This window comes from Cricetulus griseus, chromosome 2 (genome assembly GCF_003668045.3).
Source record: "Cricetulus griseus strain 17A/GY chromosome 2, alternate assembly CriGri-PICRH-1.0, whole genome shotgun sequence".
NCBI classification, from domain to species: Eukaryota; Metazoa; Chordata; class Mammalia; order Rodentia; family Cricetidae; genus Cricetulus; species Cricetulus griseus.
Genome location: NC_048595.1, coordinates 439,497,707 through 439,518,014, shown reverse-complemented (window position 1 = coordinate 439,518,014; position 20,308 = coordinate 439,497,707). Strand labels below are relative to the sequence as shown.

Here is a 20,308-nt window from a genome sequence, read left to right as displayed (position 1 = left end):
TAAAGAAGGACATAGGAAAAAGCCTGAACCAAGATGACACCAGAGTGAGCCGTGGCTGCCTCCAGGGTCTTACAACTTGAAGAAAAAAAAAGAAAGAAAGAGAGGGGGGGACTACATAACTGTTACAAATTTGGAAGAGAAAGGGTCCAAATACATAAAAAGAACTATATCAAAATATTAAGATTCTAAGCCAGCAGTGGTGGATCCTTTAGGTGGATCTCTGTGAGTTCGAGGCCAGCCTAGTCTACAAGAGCTAGTTCCAGGACAGCTAGGACTACATAGAGAAACCCTGTCACAAAAAAAAAAAAAAATTAATATTCTATGTTGTGAGATGGATAAATTATGTTTGCTTTTCAACTGTCTTAACATAAGTTTTTCTGGCTTCTCAAATTATCACAAAAATAAGCGAGGTATGGTGGCATACTCCTTTATACACCTTTAATCCCAGCACTTGGAGGGAGGACAGGCAGATCTCTGTGAGTTCAAGGCCAGCTTGGTCTACACAGCTGGTTCCAAGCCAGGACTACATAGAAGAAACTCTACATCAAAAATCAAATCAAATAAACAAATAAATAAATGGATAATATAGAAGCAATAACACTTAGTGTTTTTTCATTTAGACCTTCTTGCTTTGTGCTTACATTACCAAATCCTGTTATTCTCTAGCCACAGCCACAGTAATCCCCTCAGCATGAAATTCAACATTTACCAGCAATCCCTCCAATCAGATGGGGATGAGAAAGTATGAACTACATGCCACATTCCAAAGAGAAAGAAAAGCAACCTTAGAGAAGGGTGTGGCTTAGAATCTTACCGTGAAACTGTTGTTGACATTTTTGGTGCTGGATTCTGCCACACTGGCATCAGTCAGGTCTACCTCGTCAAATATGATTGACTGGAAAGAGATACAAACAGAGGGTCTCAGACAAGCTAGGGTAGGCATATTCCAAGCACTGGTTGTGCTACCCACAATTCTCCCTACCCACCCCTAAAAGCCCAGGTTCCTTAAAACCTCAACATCTGATCGATCCACCATGTGAAATTCATACAACCACCTGCGTGCCTGCCTGCCTCTTCCAAAGAGCATGGATCACAGGTGGATTGTAACCTTCAATCCACAGAGTTCATCAATGAGTGCATTACAACAGCAACGCTGACATTTCTTTCTACACTTATTCTTTGTAGCAAATAATGCCAATAATACAAGTGCTTCCCTTTTAAATGCGAGACAGCCAGTCAGGGTGCAGAGTCAGAGGATGTCTCTGGTTTTGATTTCTCCAGTGAGCACATTTAGGAGAAAAGTTCCAACTAAAATGAAAACTGTAGGGGAAAAAGACAGGCCCTAATAGGAGGAATCCAGCCATAAGGAAATCAGAGAATAGAGCATAGGAATTTAGTCCTAGAGAGGCCCAGCCAGATCTAGAGATGCCTTATATTCCTCTCCTCTTCCCACTAAGGTCCAAGCCACAGCCCCTTCCTCTTGTTTACCTCACTGTTCCCTCTGTTCTGAGATGTCTCTATCTGGAACCCCTGGAGAAAAGACTAGCAACTAAGAAAACCTTCCCCACCCCCACCAACAGGACAGAAATAACCATGGCTGTGGTCAGAATCCTTTCTAAACATGTTGCCTTCTTCCATTTCTAATTTCAGCAAACTAACTCTCTAGGGATGCTTTATAAAATGATTCCAGATTTTTCTTAATGCCCAAGTCTCAGAACTGCCACCAAAACTGAGACAAAAGCACAGGTGTTAGGGCTGCCAGCCTGCAGTCTGAAGTCTGACAGCACATGCACTCGACCAGAGTAACAATATCCCAGCTGCTCCTCGGACAACACCTGCCTGGAGAGTCCAGCTTTGAGTCTTAACCCAGCCGGGAACTTACCACCCAGAGTCACCTGCTGGGAAGCTTAGAGATAAAGCCTGCGACTCTCTGTTTACACACTAAGATGCCCAATGACAAGAACAGTTCTTAGCCCATAATAAGAGATCCATGAGCCTGTCATTCTGAACGGAAACTAACTGTAATATAGTTATTTCTGTGACCACTCTTCCATTTTTAGAGAAGGGGGGAAAATGAACAAAAATAATTTTTACAAGAAATAAAGCATGCCTAGTGACAAATAAACCCTGACACCTAGTATTACAAGCCAGAGAAGATGGGACTGTAGTTCAGTGGCAGACTCTTCCTAGCTCATACAAGACCCTAGGTTCAATTCCAGCAAGACCAAAACAAACAAAAAACAAACAAATAAAAGAAAAATCCCAGCTAGAAATAATTGATTTGTGAGTATTCTTCCTGTGCTTGAGTGATCAGTCCCTACATGGTGGCTCCTGAGTTTCATCCTCTCACAGTGCCTTACCTTTGCAGTTTTAGCATAGTACAGTGTCCGTCCTCGAAGCTTAAAGTACCTCCTTTTGGATCGCTGGAATGAGTTGTTCTGTTTGGTCAGCATGCCCTCTTTGAGGATGGTCTGAAAGCATAGAAGCACACTGTGAGCTTGCATTTCTGAGGTGCCCATCGCCCTGAAACACCCTGTCATAACTGAGGAGCAAAGTGTGCCTCTAAAGGGCTATGCAGCCTATCAGAAGACCAGTTCTCACTCTCTCACAGACCTTGACCTCTATGCAGGCTAAGCACTGTGCTGCAAGGCATGGGCGCACGGGGGGGGGGGGGTACACGACGACACCAATTCTCTAAGGAACCACAAAGTTACCTGTGTTAGAGACCCAAGGTGTGTCCTAGCTATGCCCAGCAGATTAGCAAAAGGGAAACTGAGGTTCAAAGGACTCCAGGAAGTAGCAGCTGGGGACAACTGGAAGACAGAACCAGTACATTCTCCAGCTTCAACATTTGGTATTTTTCAGCTATTCTTGGCCCTGCCTTCGTGTTCTCTGGCCTCCTGCCATTTCTCAGGATCCTATTGCCAAAACTGTCCATGTCCATTGCTCTGGGTTTCAGTGTGGCTCCAGTGTGGCTTGTGTTCTGCTCAGCCCTCTGCATGGTTCTGAGGTCAATATAAGCATCTGACACTCATCCCCCCATGATACTGATAAGCCCATTATACTACAGGAAATATTCCTTTCTCCCCAGAGAACTTCCCCTGCTCAGTTAACAGCAAGTTACAGCTATCCTCCGTCATTTGCCCCATGTACTTGGCTTCTCCTGAGCCCTACACACCACTTGGAAATCAAATGCTCAAGAGATGGCCAGATGCCCTGAACCTCTCAGTCATTAATACAGTCAACACTAATAAATAGGCAGGGTACAGTTCAGTATAGAATGTTTGTCTAGCTTGCTCAAGGCCCTGGGTACCATCCCCAGCACTACAAAGAAAAGATAGTAACAATAAATTTAATATCCAGGAGAACAAGAACCTAACTCCACATTCAGCACTTTTTTATACTACAGCAAATAACTCAGCAATCCCATGCAGGTTTGCTCTTTAAGTAATTTTTAAAACAGTGTATGTGCCAGGCAGTGGTAATGCATGCCTTTAATTCCCAGCACTCAGGAGGCAAAGGCAGGTGGATCTCTGTGAGTTGGAGGCCAGCCTGGTCTATAAAGCTACACAGAGAAACCCTGTCTCAAAAGAAAAAACAAAAAACAAAACAACAAAAAAAAAGTGTATGTATAATGAACCTAGACATTTGAGGATACTTAAAACTTCCTTTTACAAAAACCAGAGTAAACAAGATGCAGAAACCTTGGGTCATCCAAACGTGCCAAAATACAAAGTCAGCACATTGGGAGGTAGAGGGTCAGAAAATATTAAACCAAACCCCAGCTCCCTCACCCCCTAAACACACAGAGCCAAGTTCAGGGCCCATAGCCCAGGAGCATACAGGCCATTACATGGTGCCTGAGACTTCCTCTTCTCCTAAAACAAGCCATCTTCCTGAAGCTCCTTTTGGGCTGGGCAGAATGCATGTGCCCACACTTACCCACAGCTCACTAGAATAGACTACTCTGGTACCTACCTGGTACTACATCAGCTGTCCCCTTGGACCAAACCAGAAGAAAAACCGCTGATGAGTAGTTTTCTCATGTTGTAGTGTCCACTAGCTTCGCCTCTTACTTCAGAAGGAGTCACTCACCCTATCTCCCAGGCAGCTAAACAGTACCAAGTACATAACATGATGGCACAGTCCAAAAACACATCTAGCTAGTCACTCACATGCAGGCCCTGTACTATAACAGAGGACTACCAACAGGACCTAAGATCAGGACACAAAGCAATATGCAGTATGGAAAAGCTGTAACCAACTTTAATGCTGAACACCCTTTACAGATCCAAGTTCACATGGATGGCACTCTTGTTAGATGCATCTGTACAAAACACTACCAGTCCATGAATTCTTAGAGCACAAAGACAAAACCTTTCCTGTGGACCTTAAAGGGCTCATTTGTAACGATACCTCCTCACCCCAATTCAGCTTCCTTACCTTTGAAGGGGAAGAAATTGCTTCCATTTCTTTCCTAAGCACAAATTTTAAAATAAAAATAAGGCAGCAAAACCAATATGCTGAACCCAAAAAAGTTTCAAATTATCTTTAAAGGACAGATATGGGTATTTTTTCTGAATATGCTGTTAGTATCTCATTCAAAAGAAGAAAAGTAAAATTAAAGCACAATCCCCGCCACCACCCATATACACAGACAAACACACACAGTCACACAAATATCTTTCAGAAAGTAGACCACAGCCTGCAAGCTTGGGCTGCCCAAAGAGACCTGCTGTTCTATTTATAGGACAAGCATGCTCAGAAGGAGACCCTGGTGGATTGCAGCGGAAAAGGATAAAGAAAGAAAGAAAAAAAAAAAAAAACAGTATTTCTTTGAAGCTTTCTCAGTACTACATTTTGTCTCCTGATTCGTGCTCCTGAGTACTACAGATATGCTACAGGATATTTTTAAACACTTAGTCCAAACCAGTTAACTTTTAAAAGTAGTCAAGAAAACTGAACCCTGAAACTTTGTGCTAAGTTCTGCAATGAAAGGCTACAAGAGACACTGAAGGAAATGCTGCTGGTCTGGCAGACCCTGCCCACTACAGAGCCAGTGAGAGTCAGGACAGCCACAGAGAGGGTCCTGGCACATGTGAGGACACATTCTCTTTCCTGCCTCCCTTCTTCAAACACAAACACAGAGCAGGCAATTGCTCAGATAGCAGCTCAGGCCACAGAGCAAAGAGTTATACATTGGGGTATAAAGACATAGGGCACAGTAGTGTGAGCAATATCCCTCTGCAAACAGGTCTGAGGAGGTCAGAGGACATGGGGATGAGATGCCCACAGTTGCTCCTTAATGTATAGACAGAGCCCAAAGGAGTAGGAAAAAGGATAGCTCAGACCACTGCCTGACCACTGTCACATAGATCACATGGCCCCACATCAGGGAGTAGAGACTCTGAAACAGATTTAAAACTATGAAACAGGGCTCTAGAGATGGCTCAGAACTTAAAAGTAGTGCTGGTCTTGCAGAGGACCAAGGTTCAGTTCCCAGTACCCACATCAGGCAGCTCACATCTGATGCCTCCACAGCCTCCTCATTCACATGCAGACATCCATACACACATGTACATATTAAAAATAGAAATTAAATATGTATCAGGCATGGAAGGATGGAAGAGAAGAGGGTATCTGGAGAGAATGTTCAGTCAGTAAAGTGCTTGCAGCATAATACAAGGACCCAAGTTCATTGAGCCCATGAAGATAAAATTGTAAATTTTTTTGTGTGATTACAAAATAACAAATCTTGCAATCACATTTGTAATCAAAACACTGAGGAAAGCAGAGATTAGTGGATCACCAGGGCTCACTGACCGGCCAAATTAGCCTAATCTGTGGACACCCCCCTGGCCCGTCCTAATGAGACCCTGTATCAAAAACCAAGGGGGGGATGCCTAAAGCACAATATTCAAGGTTGTTCCCTGGTTCCCACATACACAATCACACACGTACCCCTACACAAACACGCACGTCCACAATGTCCCAATTTAGATCAAGTGGGTACAGGTTACTCCCTCCTCTGCTCCAACACCATAAGCAAATTTATGTGCTTCAGATCTATGTGCACTCTGCTTTACCTGTTCTCATCATAGAGATGTACAACTAGGGACAAACAATGATCTACACTGAGTGTCTCACAGCAAGACAATGTAGATAAAAGCACACCTGGGCACCCACCATCCTGGAAAATTGTCAAATCCGCAGAGCCAGGACCCACATCTGGCACTGTCAATGTAATAAAGGGAACACTACATAGATTCCCCCCCACATCAAAGACCTCTAAATTACCAACTTGGAGAAAGTGTCAACAGCTTTATTTTCTTACTAAAGAAAACCAATTTCAACTGCCAATGCCCTGGTTTCTCTCCAACAACACCAATATCAAAAGTGACCATATTCTCAAATCCCCTGCACCACAGAAGTTTGCAATAAGAGCAGGGGAGATGCCTCTGTTTTCACTAATGTGAGGAGGGACTAAACCAGAAAAGAACCAAAAGAGGTAATATCCAAATCCCTAAGAGCTGTTCTGAAGCTCGTTTCATTTGCAAATACCCACCAGCACAGCCAAACAGATTCTTTCCTGGCACTTTTAACAAGATCTCAGTGGCACAGTGATGTTACAAGGGATGTCACCACAATGCTCACTACCACTTCCTTGGTCCTGGTCAAAGACACAAAGCTGGTATAGGAAGATGACTCGGTTGTCTCTGGCATAAAGGAACACAAATAGCTTCAACACTCTCATTTCTGACTTGAACAGAGACATGATGCTTAGTGCTATAGCAGTCACACCGAGGCCCTGAAATAAATGAGCAACCGGATGCATTTCTGCCAAATAATGTCTACTCTACCTAGTACTGAATGCTGGTGTCCCAACAGTTCAAGCTGCAACACATGAAATAGACTTCATCTCAAGCAATTCTCTTCACTGACCTATGCCATGTCACTCACTCTGACCCCTGCATTTCCTGTGTCTAGAATCAACAGCATCAAAGCTAAAATAAGTATCAGAGTCAGTGAGATAGTTCAGCAGATGAAGGCCCTTGCTGCCACGCCTGAAAACCTGAGTTCAGTCTCTAGGACTAAGATGGGAGAAGAAAACTGACTCCCACAAGTTGTCCTCTGACCACCACCTGTATGCTGCAGCACATCCCCCACCCTCCACAACACACACACACACACACACACACACACACACTCATGCATACACATAAATGTTAATAGTTTTTAATTTTTGTAAATAAAAGAAATAGTCCCATTTCTAAGTGGCTACCAAGGACCACTGATTCTGTCCCTCTTCCTGAGTGCAGATGCCCAGTTAGAGCTTAACTTTTGAGCAATCTCAATCAATCCCTCTCCCCTCCCCCCCTCTCCTTTTTGTCTTGTTTTTTGAGATATGAATCTATATAACTCAGACTGGCCTCAAATCACTATGTAACTGAAGCTGTTGCCTTGAATTCCCAATCCTGCTGCCTCTACTTCCCAAATACTAGAATTCTAGACATGCACCCATGTCCAGCTTAAATTACTGTCTCTTATGATTCAATTTCTCTCCAAGTGTGACATAAGGGCTAGGGATATAATTCAGTGATAAAAGCAATTGCTTAGCAGGGGAGAGGCCCCAGGGTTCCAGCTCCAATGTTATGCACAAGACAAATAGGATCAAAGTATACTCCAGACCACCTGAATTGGCCTCACAGGCATCTGTTAGAATGTAGGACTCTACCAACCTGCCTGGGAACAAACAGTTCTGATGAGGACCCACTTACATAAATTTAAGCATCAGGCTTCTTCTGGGCATCTCTCATGCTGCCATATTCTCTCACCCAGTGCCTTTCAACTCCAGACACCACTAGAACTACCTGACAGGCAGACTTGAGAAACACTAGCCTCTGGCCTCATCCCTCCCCATTCCACCCCTTCTGAGAAATCAGCATCAAGTAGGCAGGAACCTAAGGAGGCAATATTTAAAGTTCCCCTGGAGATCCCAACAACCGTCATATCTGAGAAGCCACATCCAGTCACAGACCTACCCAGGCTTCAAAGGAGGTCTAATGTGGGTTGCAGCTTTTGCCCAACCTTCTTTCTTCCCTAGCCCTGATACCCCCCACCCTTGTTCTCTTAAAGAGACCCTCCCTTGACTAGAATCTTCAGTTCCACTCTCTACCAACTAAAAAAAAAAAAAAACGATTACACTTCAAACCAGAGGTAAATGCCACTGTCTCTAAGGGAAGCTTTTCCATAACACCTACCCTCATAGGCAGAATAGTTGCTGTCTGCTCTGTAAGTATACTGACCTCCATCCTAAGGCTGTCTCCCTCACCACACCAACTCCTGATGATTCCATCCATCTTGGTCACCCTGGTGCCTTAGGAACTGTTTCACCAAACCATAAAGGGCTAACTAACACCTCCTATCTATAAAAAGTTTCTAAACATCAAGAACAGTCTAGGAAAGCCAGGCATGATGGTACACTCTCCAATTCCAGCACTAGGTAGGCTATGGCAGGAGGATCGTGTGTTCAAGACCATCCTGGACTACATAATCCTGGGCTGTCTAACAAATAAACAATGAACAAAAAAGAACAGATTAACAATCCAATAGAAAGACAAACAAAAATATGAACAAACATTTCACAGAAAGAGAAATACAAATGGCTCTTAAACACAAGAGAAAAAGAAAAGTTTAACTAAAGTACCACCTTCACCATCAGATTAACAACAACAACAACAAAATTATTAAGTAGAGAATACTGTGCACATAGCAACATCCAGCAAGATTACACTCACTTCCCTTCCAACCAGCAAGGCACCCAGGTGCAAACACCCTGAGTAACAGAGGAGAAGAGGAGGGTGGCACTCTGCTACCCCTGCCATGGACTACAGGCAGAAACTAAAAATGCCTGGGAGATCTGGTCCATAAGAGGCAAGGGCAGGATCAACTGTGCTGCACTGAGAATTGTCATACAACTGCCCAACTGCACCAGAATGAAGTAGCTATCTAACAAGCTGCAATAAGGTCCTCAGGGCAGTAAGCAGAAAGAAAGGTGAGCAGCTATGGCAGAGAAACATGGGGGGCGGGTGAACAGAAACAGCAGATAATTAATTCTCAAGAAGAAATAAACAAAAATATAAAATAATATAGGTGATTAAGTGGTCACCTGGAGAGGGAAAGAAAGAGTAGAAACTAGGACAATGCCAGATCTCTAGGAAAAAAGGATTCTCAGGGGGTCCCTCCAGTAGCAATACTAGAGAATACTGGCTTTGATTTCTTACTCAACTGGCCAAGTCCACATGTGTTCACAGACCATCTATTTAATCTACACAAAGGCAGCCACAGCAAACATTTCCACTCAGAGGTAGAAAGACAAACAACACAGTACCTGTGAAGTGCCCGCAAGAAGCCAGAAAGCCCTCATGTCAGCCTTGCCATCCTGTGAAGCTGCTAAGGAAGACACTGATATCCAAGCAAAACACCTACATCTAGAGAGAAGGAACAGTTGTGGCAATCAAACCTGAATCTATCCCATCCGTGCTTTCATTACAAAGTTGTGGAGGTGGGATGGGAGTATGTTTTGAGTAGAGTTGCTTTCATTACTTTTGCTTTCACAGGTTCATGGAGGGGTGGGGGTGGGGGGAATCTATCTTCCTACTAATGTTCCTGGAAGAGAGATACAGCCCAACTACACCACACATCAAGTGACAAACCTGAAGTGACAGCAGTTGGAGGGACATCCTAAGACATGTAGTACTGTGGATCAGCCACAGTGGAAAGGATTCATTTGGAGTCCACAGAGTATGAAATCTGTCCCCTGTAAAGCTGTGGAATGAAGCTGCTGAGTTTCAGCAAATATGTATTGAGCACTCAACATGGCAAGCACTACTGGGAACACCATGATAGAAGGAGTGGGTCTTCTGACCTGAAAGGAAGCTCCACTGGGGCAAAGGGATACTTCACAAAGCACGAAGTACCACAGAACCAGCTTTAAAACACTCAGAAAAGGTGTGGATTAAAGATAAACCAAAACATGCTGCAGTGTAGTGAATTCAGCTCTTTCAGCTTCTGTATCTGTTTGGAATTTTTCATAAAGTATGTTCAAGTGCCACAGAAATAGGGAACTTTAGAAAATCAGAGGTCAAGAAGTCTGAAGCATGCACACTAGGCTACTGGTCCTCCATCATTCCTCTAAAAAGCACAGCACAGAGACCTCTTCAGATACTGTGTTCAAACAGTGGAAACTGAGGACCCTGCCCTCTCTTTTTTGCAGCCACCTTTCTGTATGGAGAAGTTGCCTCTCATCTAGTTGTCACATCCAGAGTCCAGCCAGTGCTCACACTCTCAGGTAACATCCTTTCAGCCTTTTTTCAAGTGTGTGCATGCACACGAGAATGGAATGATGCAATTCAACAATTACTTAAGAACCTGCTTCCAAAACAATAATACTTGACAAGGTCCTCTTCCTGTTTTATTTCTTCACATCCTACTTGAGTTCATTCAGATACTGATGGACAATGATATAACTAGCAATGTATCTAAGAGAAGCTGACAGTATTCATACATCAAATGGTTTGACTGTTCAGATAAAATAGATCCTATTTATATCAAGACCTTCAACTAACTGCTTAGATAAATTCAATTTCCAGCACAGAATTTAAAAGTTTAAACAAAGGGGAACAAAGCAAAGCTGTTCCACGTACACATTATTACACTATTAAAGAATTTAAACACTATGTTTCCAAAAGTCATGCCTTTTTGTAGGCTTTGGTTCCTTCATCTTGTATTCTTGCTGAGGCCATTTTAGGTTTAACTAGAATCTGATTTCCTTCATGGAGAATCTTGTGGAAAATTATCCAGCTGTACTCTAGAAACCCAAGGCCAAGATGCCCCAGCTAACTAACCTTAGCTTCTGTTAAACTGCTGTTTGTAGAAACCTCCCCCTCCAGTTAATCACTTAGTTTCTGTTACACTGCTTGCTTGCACAAAACCTACCCCTGCAGCTGCTGAGCAAGATACAACAATGTGGTTTTGTCTTTAAAAACCCCTTACTCAGCTGGGCTATGGTGGCAAACTCTTTAATCCCAGAACTTGGGAGGCAGAGGCAGGTGGGTCTCTGAATTCAAGGCCAGCCTAGTCTACACAGTAAGATCCAGGACAGCCAGAGCTACATAGAAAAACTCTGTCTTGGGAGGAGGGGATACTCAGCACTTAATGTAGAGTGAAAAGGGCCAAGGAAAAACACCCTGTCCCTGACTTGACCTCAGGACCAGGACTTAAAATCCCACCAATCCCCCAGCTTGCCCCAGAATCAGACCACAAAAAGCCACCAATCCCAAGCCACCCTAAAAAGCTCCATCCCCCAAGAAACCCTAAATAAGCTCTGGTTTGCTACTGCTTCACACCCTGGCTTCTTCCTTCCCAATAAATCTCTTGAGTAAGACTTGTTGTGCAGTGTGACATTTTTGTGGCAGTGGGGCCCAACAGGAACAACTTTCAGTGGAGCTGGTGCAGAGCTGTGCAGAACAGAACTGTAACACTTTTGCTGTGGAAGCCTTCCCCTAGTGGAGCAGAGTTGTTACACTCCAAGGGACCTAAGCAGAGCTGTAACACTTTCACTAAGGAAACTTTCCCCTAGCAGAGAAGAGCTGTAACAGTTCAATGGACCTGATCAGAGCTGTAACACTTCTCTGGAGCAAAGTGGAATAGCTGTAACAACTTCACTGGGAAAACTCTCCCCTGCCAGAGCAGAGTTGTTACATTTGCATTGGGGAACCTTTCCCTGGTCCTCACTGTACACTTACAGTGAGTTTGTAGTATTCCTCCACTCTAGTCTGCCAGGATACCTTTCCATTTGAGCTGCAATGCTTACACTAACTCTAAAAACTTGGGTCCTGAATACCTGAGTGTAATCCCAGATAGCTAGAATAAAGACTTCCAATTGGCTATAAACTGTGTCTTGTGTGATCATCTCTCCCGTGCACCCCTTAATATTTTGGAGGCCCCAGCGAGATTCCCAGAGACTAGACACACACATCCCCAACACTTAGGGGCAGCAGTAACCTCAGCAATAGGAGAAGAGTACTCTGGCCAGAGAGGACTCATAAGGGGCAACGTGAAATGTCCCAGGGCCCTAGAAAAATCCTGACTGTTAAGTGCTCCAGAGACACCAAGCTAACACCTCTGGGGGGGGGGGGGTAAATAAAGTCATCGGGTCTGAACACCCCCAGAAGTAAGTTTTGTCTGTAGGAGACACCATCTGATTAAAACACAAGAGGGGAAGTCAGAAACGACCTTAAAGCCTATGTCCAGGATCCATGTAAGACATCAGCCGACTTTCCTGGTCTGTTCAGGTATAAAAATATGTGGTAACCATCCTTAGCTGTTTTTACTATGTATCTCTTTGTATGACTGTGTCTGTGTGTCTGTCAGTCCTATCATTTGGAAAAATAGATCTAAAATGGAAGGAAGAGTGAACCCAAGAGTGGAGCTGCTGTGACACCCTGCTCATCCACTTTCTGCTGGCAGCCAGCTGATGATGTTGCTATGGCTACACTGGTGTTCTGAGCAACCCATCCATTTTCCTGTAACAAATGGCTTTTTCTGGTGTGAGATACCCCACTCTCCACACCCCTACAACCCCAGCTTAAGACCTGTGGCCTCTTGTTGAGGACCAGAATCTTTTTGGCTTGGTCAAGTCACCCAAAGAAACCCAAAATCTCCCCCTGCCAGAGGAAATTGACCTTCCCCATCCTCCTGCTCTGGAGCACTAGCCTTTCGCTTGTTTAGTCCCTTGACTCTGCTCAAGGTCCTGGCATCCTGGTCCTGTTCTCTATATGGCAGTGGGGAAGGGCCTAGCCTATCTCATGAGGGGGTGGGGAAGCTACCTTCCAAGCAGAGCACATTTAGAGAAGAGGAAATAGTTTCCTAAGCAGAATGTGCTCTCTCTCTGCTCCCTCCCACTGCTTGCTCTAAGCAGCTGGTTTCCCTGGGGAAGAGGGAAGCAGTTGCCACAAGCAGGCAGGAGAGAGGAAGTAGAAGTTCAACTGTTTCTCTGTTCATCATTTATGATGTTTTCTTATCTACCAGTGATTTGTATAACTGGAAGACCCTCCATTTCTTCAGAGAAGCTACTTATCAGAAGAAGGCCCTTATCAGCCTGCTTTAAGGCAAAAGGCTGCTGGATGCTTTTTTGCCAAAGATTAAAGACAGCAGACAGAAAACCTACCAACTTATCCAAGGTAAGTCAGGTTATTCAAGGACCTGATGAATCACCTGCTGTGGGTTTTGTCTGTTAGACTAATGGGGTATTTATTACCATAGACCCAGATGCCACCAAAACCCAACAAGTCACTAATATGGCCTTTATCATGCAGTTGGCTCCAGACCTACAAAAAAGCTCCAGAAATAAGAGAGGTTTGTGAGCTGGGGAGATGGCTTAGCAGTTAAAAGCACTGGCTACTCTTACAAAGGACATGGCTCAATTCCCAGCACTCACATGGCAGCTCACAACTGTCTGTACTCCAGCTCCAAGTGTTCCGACATACATGCAGATAAAACACCAATGCACATAAAATAAAAATAAATAAATCATTTTAAAAAATAAGTCTGAAGGGATGAATAGATTTCAACTTCTGAAAATTGCCCAAAAAGGTTATAACAGCCAAGATTCAGCTGAAGACAGGGAAAGAAATTTAGATAACTCCTGATAGCTTCAAACACTGAGGACGAATGTAGACAGGTGACAGAAGCCATTTTAGAAATTCTCCAAGTCCTGTGGTACAGGGTTTGAGCCAAGAAGGCTCAGCTGTGAAGTCCCTCAGATCACATACCTAGGCTACAACCTAGAGGAAGATAAGTGGACAATGTACCATGACTGTATTTCAGCATCCAGCAAATCCCTGCTCAGACACACACAAAAAAAAAAAGTATGAGATTTTCTGGGGACAGTTGGCTACTGCAGGCTATGGATAATGGGATTTACTGAAACAGCCAAGCCCCTATATAGCAGCACCAGGGGTACACAGCCTTTGGAATGAACTGACATTGAGCAAAGGACCTTCGAAGCCTCAAAAAAGACCCTGGTGTCTATCCCAGTCCTGGCCCTCCTAGACATTACTAAGCCATTCACTTGTATGTGGATGAGGTCAGAGGCATTGCCTAAGAGGTCCTCATACAAATCCTGGGACCCTGGAAAAGACCAGTGGCCTATCTTTCCAAGAGACTCAACCCAGTCACAGCTGGATGGCTGCATATAAGGACCATAGCTACCACCATCCTGCTGGTGAAGGAAGCTGACAAATAACTGGAGGGCACTAACTGTTCCTGACAGCCCCACACTCTATTGAGGCCCTCTTGAGGGGGCACCCAAGAGATGTTTGTGTAACATCCAGGTAATCAATACCAAGCCCTGCTTCTCAATCAACCCAGCATTTGGTTCTACAAGACATCAACCCTGCTAGTCTCCTGCTGAATGATGACACTGAAGAACCCCTGAATGACTACCTTGAAGTGATTGACCAGATCTAGCCCACCAGGACTGATGTGACTGTAACCGCTAGTGACAGCAGACAAGACATTGTTTACAGATGGGAGCAGTTTCATTCAAGACAGGATCAGGTGTAAATCTTTAAGCAGGGGAACCTCAGCTAGATGCGCTGAGGTTTTAGCTTTGTCAAAAGCACTCCACTGGAGGAAAGACAAGACTATCACCATATACACTGATAGACAATATGCTTTTGCCACACAGCTCATGTCCATGGGAAAAGAAAAGGAAAGAGGATGTGTTAACCCAAGCAGGAAAAGAAATCAAAAACAGAGAAAAAATCTTAGCCCTATTGTTAGCTATATGGTTAACCAAGAAGGTGGCTGTTGTTCACTGCAAAAAACACCAAAAAGCAGATTCCCCAGAAACCAGAGGTAGCCAACTTGGCCACCCAGGAAGTGGCCCTAGAACCAGTGGGGCCTCTCCAAGTCTTAGTAGCCCTGCCGAAGCCCAGCTTATCAGATCACCTGGAATATACCCCAGGTAAGATTGACTGAACAAAACAAGTACTGGCCACAGGATAAACAAGGATGGTGGATGCTGCTGAATGGCAGACCATTCTTCTCTCAAGTCTGGGAAGGCATCTGCCTATGGATCTCCACCAAGCCATTCACCTAGGGGTCACGAAAACCAAGCTCTCAGATGCAGGTATTATGCTACAGACTTGGGAAGCCTGATTAAAACACCACTTTGCATTTGCTACCTGTGCTGAGGTAAACCCAAAAGGGGGAGGAAGACCCTAGAAGGGATCCAGGTTCAAGGAAATGGGCCTGGGAAAATTGGACTTTACTGAAATCAGTCTTACTCTTCTTGTCTATAAATATTTGCTGGTGTTTGTAGACATCTTCTCTGGATGGGAGGAGGCCTACTCAACCAGAACACAAATAGTTACTAAAAAGCTTCTTCGGGAAATAATCCCTAAATTTGGACTGTCCCTAGCTTCAGGGTCGAACAATGACCCAGCCTTCATGGCCAAAATGTCTCAAAATCTGACTAAGGGGGATGGAGAAATGGTTCAGTGGTTAAGAGCACTGGCTGCTCTTCCAGAGGTCCTGAGTTCAATTCCCAGCAACACATGGTGGCTCACAACCATCTGTAATGAGATCTGGTGCCCTCTTCTAGCCTGCAGGTATACATGCAGGCAGAACACTATATATATAATAAATATTTCAATAGTATATTTTTTAAAAATTAACAAAAGTGCTGTACAGTGGTAGTATACAACTTTAATCCCAGCAGTTGGAAGGCAGGCAGGCTGACCTCTGTGAGTTCAAGTCCAGCCTGGTCTACAGAGCAAGTTCCAGGGCAGCCAAGGTTACACAAAGAAACCCTGTCTCAAAAAAAAAAAAAAAAAAAAAAAAAAAAAAATCTGACAAAGGTATTAAATATTAATTGGAAATTACATTGTGTATACAGGTCACAGAGCTCAGGCCAGAAAGAAAGGATGAATAGAACTCTTAATGAAACTGATCACAATGATCCTGGAAAGTAGCAAAAAAAAAAAAAAAAAAAAAAGTGTCAACCACCTCCCCTTTGCTCAGGACTTGATGTACTACTTACCTGGGTGGGGCTTACTCCTTTTGAAATTATGTTTGGGAGACCACCTCCCATCCCTCCCAAATGCAAGAAATTCCCCAGGCAGAAATATCTAAATCATTCCCTTTTCAAGTCCTTGAAGGCTTTGCAGGAAGCTCACTAGGCAACTGACCAAACTGTGGAGGGAATCCTGCCATCTCCTACCTCTAAACCCACCATCAGTTCCAGCCAGGTGAGTTGGTTTGTATATAAAGGATTCCTGCCCAGAACTTGGAGCCTGTCTGAAAGGGACCCTACCCAGTTATCCTCACCACCCTAACTGAAGTCAAACTAGTTGATGATATCCCTTGGGAGAAAAAAAAAAAAAAAAAAAAAAGAGTCATAAGGACAGATGGACCATCACTTGGACCTCAGGCCCCTTAAAGATAAGACTGACCAGAGTTTATACAACCCCCATCAGCCCCAATCCAAGGATGGGAACCCTAGCTTTCAAGTGAACATCTGCTTTCTTATGTCCCTTCCAGGGGTGGAACAATAGGGGGGCTAAGGGAGGGATGGGGTCAGTAAATAAGGTTGTGGGGAAGACTTGCTAGAAATGGGCACTTGGGGATTACAGTTTTATGTGTGCCTTGCCAATGGTGAGTCGCCCTGCCAAGAACAAGGTACCTGTGTCATTCCAGCTTGTTTATATTAACAGTTTGACTAAATGTGCCTTCTCTGACTCACTAGAAAGTCACACTCCCACTCAATGTATATTGGTCTATGTTATCTCCCAGGTATATGCACATAATGGGAAAGAGGGAAGAACTCATACTGGCCTTGACTCAATGTTTACAAAGGTGAAATGGGCCCCAATTCTGGTCCTGATTCTAGTAGGGGCAAGAACAGCCAATGCAGCTGTCATAGACATTTCCGCTTTAATTGTTGGAAACCAAAACTTTAGAGAACTCAGTTTCCAGACAGGTGTAGGCCTAGGCCACTTACAAACATCTCTTTCCAGACTGGAGGGCTATGTTGACTCCCTCGCAAAGGTAGTCCTACAGAATTAAAAGATGCTGTACCTCCTTTTTATGAAACAGAGAGGACATTGAATGACCTTAGAAGAAATCTGCTGTTTCTATGCCAACCAATCAGGGGTAATTAGAGAAAACCTTGCTATGGTCAGAGAAAACCTCAAAGAAAGGGGGGGAAAAGGACACAGATCAGATAATTGGTGTCAGTCTCTGTTTACCTGGTCCCCATGGCTGACCACCTTACTGATCAGGCTATCAAGGACCCTGCATCTTCAACTGCACGGCCAACTACATCAAACAGAATAAACTCAGTTAAGTTGGTCCTTAGGACCAACTATGCCCCCCCTAGAACAGGACAAGTCAATAATTTGCTTCATGCCCATAGAACTACTAAGGATTGTGACAAGGCAAAAAAGTGCTAAGGTACCGACATCTTGTATTCTTGCTAAGGCCACTTTAGGTTTAACCAGAATCTGATCTAGTTGGTGGAGAACCCCAAGGAAAATTATCCAACTCTATTCGAGGAACCTAAGGTCCTCGAATTGTCCCAGCTAACTTATCTTAGTTTCTGTTAAACTTTCTGCTTATGCAAACCCTCTCCTTCAGCTAACTTCTTATCTTAGCTTCTGTTAAAACTGCTTGCTTGTACAAACCTCCCCCTGCAAATGCTGAGTGAGATGCCAGGATTTTAAAAATCCCTTATTCTAAACACACGGCACTACACTTGGGTCCTGAATACCTAAGTGTCCTCCTAGCCAGCTGGAATAAAGGCTTTCAATTGACTATAAACTGTCTGAGTGGTCATCTCTGGTAGGCTAAACTTGGATTCGGTCTGCTTTAATCTACCAGGTCTGGCTGTGCTTTAAAAAATTCCAGAGAAAAGGACGAGGATAGGCAAGCCTCCATCTCCCACAAGGGGAGTAGATCACCCAGAAGGACTCTCACTACCAGGCTCTCCACTCATCATTCAGACCTTCACAGAAGGACAGAACCCTTGTTCTCTAGTATAAAGTAACACATGTTCCTGTGGAGAAAAAAAAAAAAAAAAAAAAAAAAAACAGTTTATGTGAACTAAAAATACTCCAAATTCTCTTCTCCCTCCCCACCCCACCCCACCCCCACACAGTGGAATCCCGAATATCATATTCCCTCTGAATGCTGTTTTTCACATAGCTAAAATACATTTTGTAAACATGATTTTGTCTTGCTATTTCCCAAGAGCACAAATAGTGGCCCCCATTCCAGCCTTCCTCAATCACCTGCACAGCAGGCTGCACTAGGCCATCAGTCACTCTGTCACTTTCTAGCTTGTGACTGGGACTAGGATGCCCTAGCATCCTCACAACCTTCATATGGCAGTAATGGTAAAAATCAGTATGTGCACACACTCGCGCATGCACACAATGGGGGGGGGGGGACGTAAGCACGCACAGGCCAGCACATAGTACCAGTCAGCTTTATCATTCACCCACTGACAGGCAACTGGAAAGGTCTGATGAATTGCTTTTTAAGATTTATTTTCAGGGCTGGCTGGAAGGATGGCTCAGTAGTTAAGAACACTAGCTGGTCTTCCAGAGGTCCTGAGTTCAATTCCCAGCTAGCACATGATGGTTCACAACCATCTGTAATGAGATCTAATGCCCTCTTCTGGCTTGCAGGGACACATGCAGACAGAATACTGTACATATAATAAATAAATCTTTTTTAAAAAGATTCATTTTCTTTTTGATTTTATGTATGCTGGTGTCTGTATAAGGGTTTGTGCATATGAGTACAGTGCCTGCAGATGACAGAAGTGTCGGCCCTGAGCTAGAGTTACAGGTACTTATGAGGTAACTAATGTTAGTCCTGGGTACAATATGTACTCAAACCCCCAGCCATCTCTACAGTCCTTGACAGGTTTCTGTTGTTGTTTGTTTAAGAAAGGGTCTCACTATGTAGACCAGGCTGGCCTTGAACCCACAGAGACCTGCCTCTGTCTCCCAAGTGCTGGAACTAAAGGTATGCACCACCACAGCTAGCTTGACACAGTATTTTAATGGAAAGCTGTTTGCAACCTTGGTTTGGTCTGGTTTGATGCTGGAGATAGAGCCCACAGCTTCACAGGTGCTGAGCATGTGCACACTCATCCAATCGCCTGACAACCCTGGGTTCTACCTGTCCACTCGAAAGCATGAAAGGAAACCAACAGCACTCCCAGATACCCTTTGCTGAAGAGATTTTCATAAAGATTTCAAATGCAGATATGACCAAAAGGGAAAAGGGGAGAGGGGTGCATCCCTAGGTCTAATGACATCGATATTGTTTCAAACCTTAGAAAGAGATGTGCAAAGACCTGAGTCAAGTGTCTATGCTGAGAAGGGTTCAGAAGTGATGGGCGGAGACTTACTTTTGCATGTTTTGACTGTTGCAGAAGTTTAACCATTAATCCTAGCACTTAGAACAAAGCAGGAGGATCAGCAATCCAAGGCCATCCTGAGTTATATGATGAATTCTAGACCAGCCTGAGTTACAGATCGATAGCCTGTCTCAACACCAACACCAACACCAAATGAGAGCCTGATGCAGTGTCACTGGGGCGGGGGTGGGGGGGGCAGAGAATCACCAGGAGTTGAGAGCCCAGCTGAGCCACAGGGAGACCCCCCATACCAAAATAAAGCAAGCAAACAAAAAACTCCAAAAGTATCAAGACAACAAAACAAATTCTTCCTAGAAGGCACTTTCACTGGGACACCTGCACTTCAGACTGTAGCCAGAAAGCTGTGACAACTGAATACCCATGGACTTTGTCACACCAGATAAGAAAAATAACTCCAAACAGTACAGACTAAATATAAGAGCTAAAACAATAAGGCTTCAGAAGTCCATAGGACTTTATCGTCTTGACCTTGGGTTTGGCAATAGCTTCTTAAAATATAGCACCAAAAGAACAAGCAACAAAAGGAAAAAAAAAAAAAGGAGACTTCTCTAAAATTAAAAACTTTTGTATCTGAAAATGATAGTATAGGCTTGGAACTCTAGCACTTGGTGGGCTGAAGCAGAGGATAGAGAGCTTGAGGCCAGACAAGTCTTAGTAAAACCTAAAAAAGAGAGAGGAGGGAGAGAGGGACCCTCTTCAATAGCTGCATAAATACAAAGTATCATTCATCAGGCAAATAGAGCAGAGTTCAAACTGTAGGCAAGGGATTCCTCCCTATCATGACCACAACCC

General features: G+C 44.0%; 1 protein-coding gene across 3 annotated transcripts in view; it reads right to left on the bottom strand.

Annotated features, from left to right (window-relative positions):
- Dgkd (diacylglycerol kinase delta) overlaps window positions 1–20,308 on the bottom strand; it is a 91,683-nt gene that overhangs the window by 58,969 nt on the left and 12,406 nt on the right. For all 3 annotated transcript variants that reach the window (XM_035441106.1, XM_027397484.2, XM_035441105.1), the window contains exons 2-3: window positions 2,361–2,471; window positions 815–895 (exon numbers count right to left, since the gene is read on the bottom strand). In XM_035441106.1, the coding sequence (XP_035296997.1) occupies window positions 815–895; window positions 2,361–2,453 (174 nt within the window). In that variant the 5' untranslated portion in view covers window positions 2,454–2,471. The remainder of the gene's footprint in view (window positions 1–814; window positions 896–2,360; window positions 2,472–20,308) is intronic.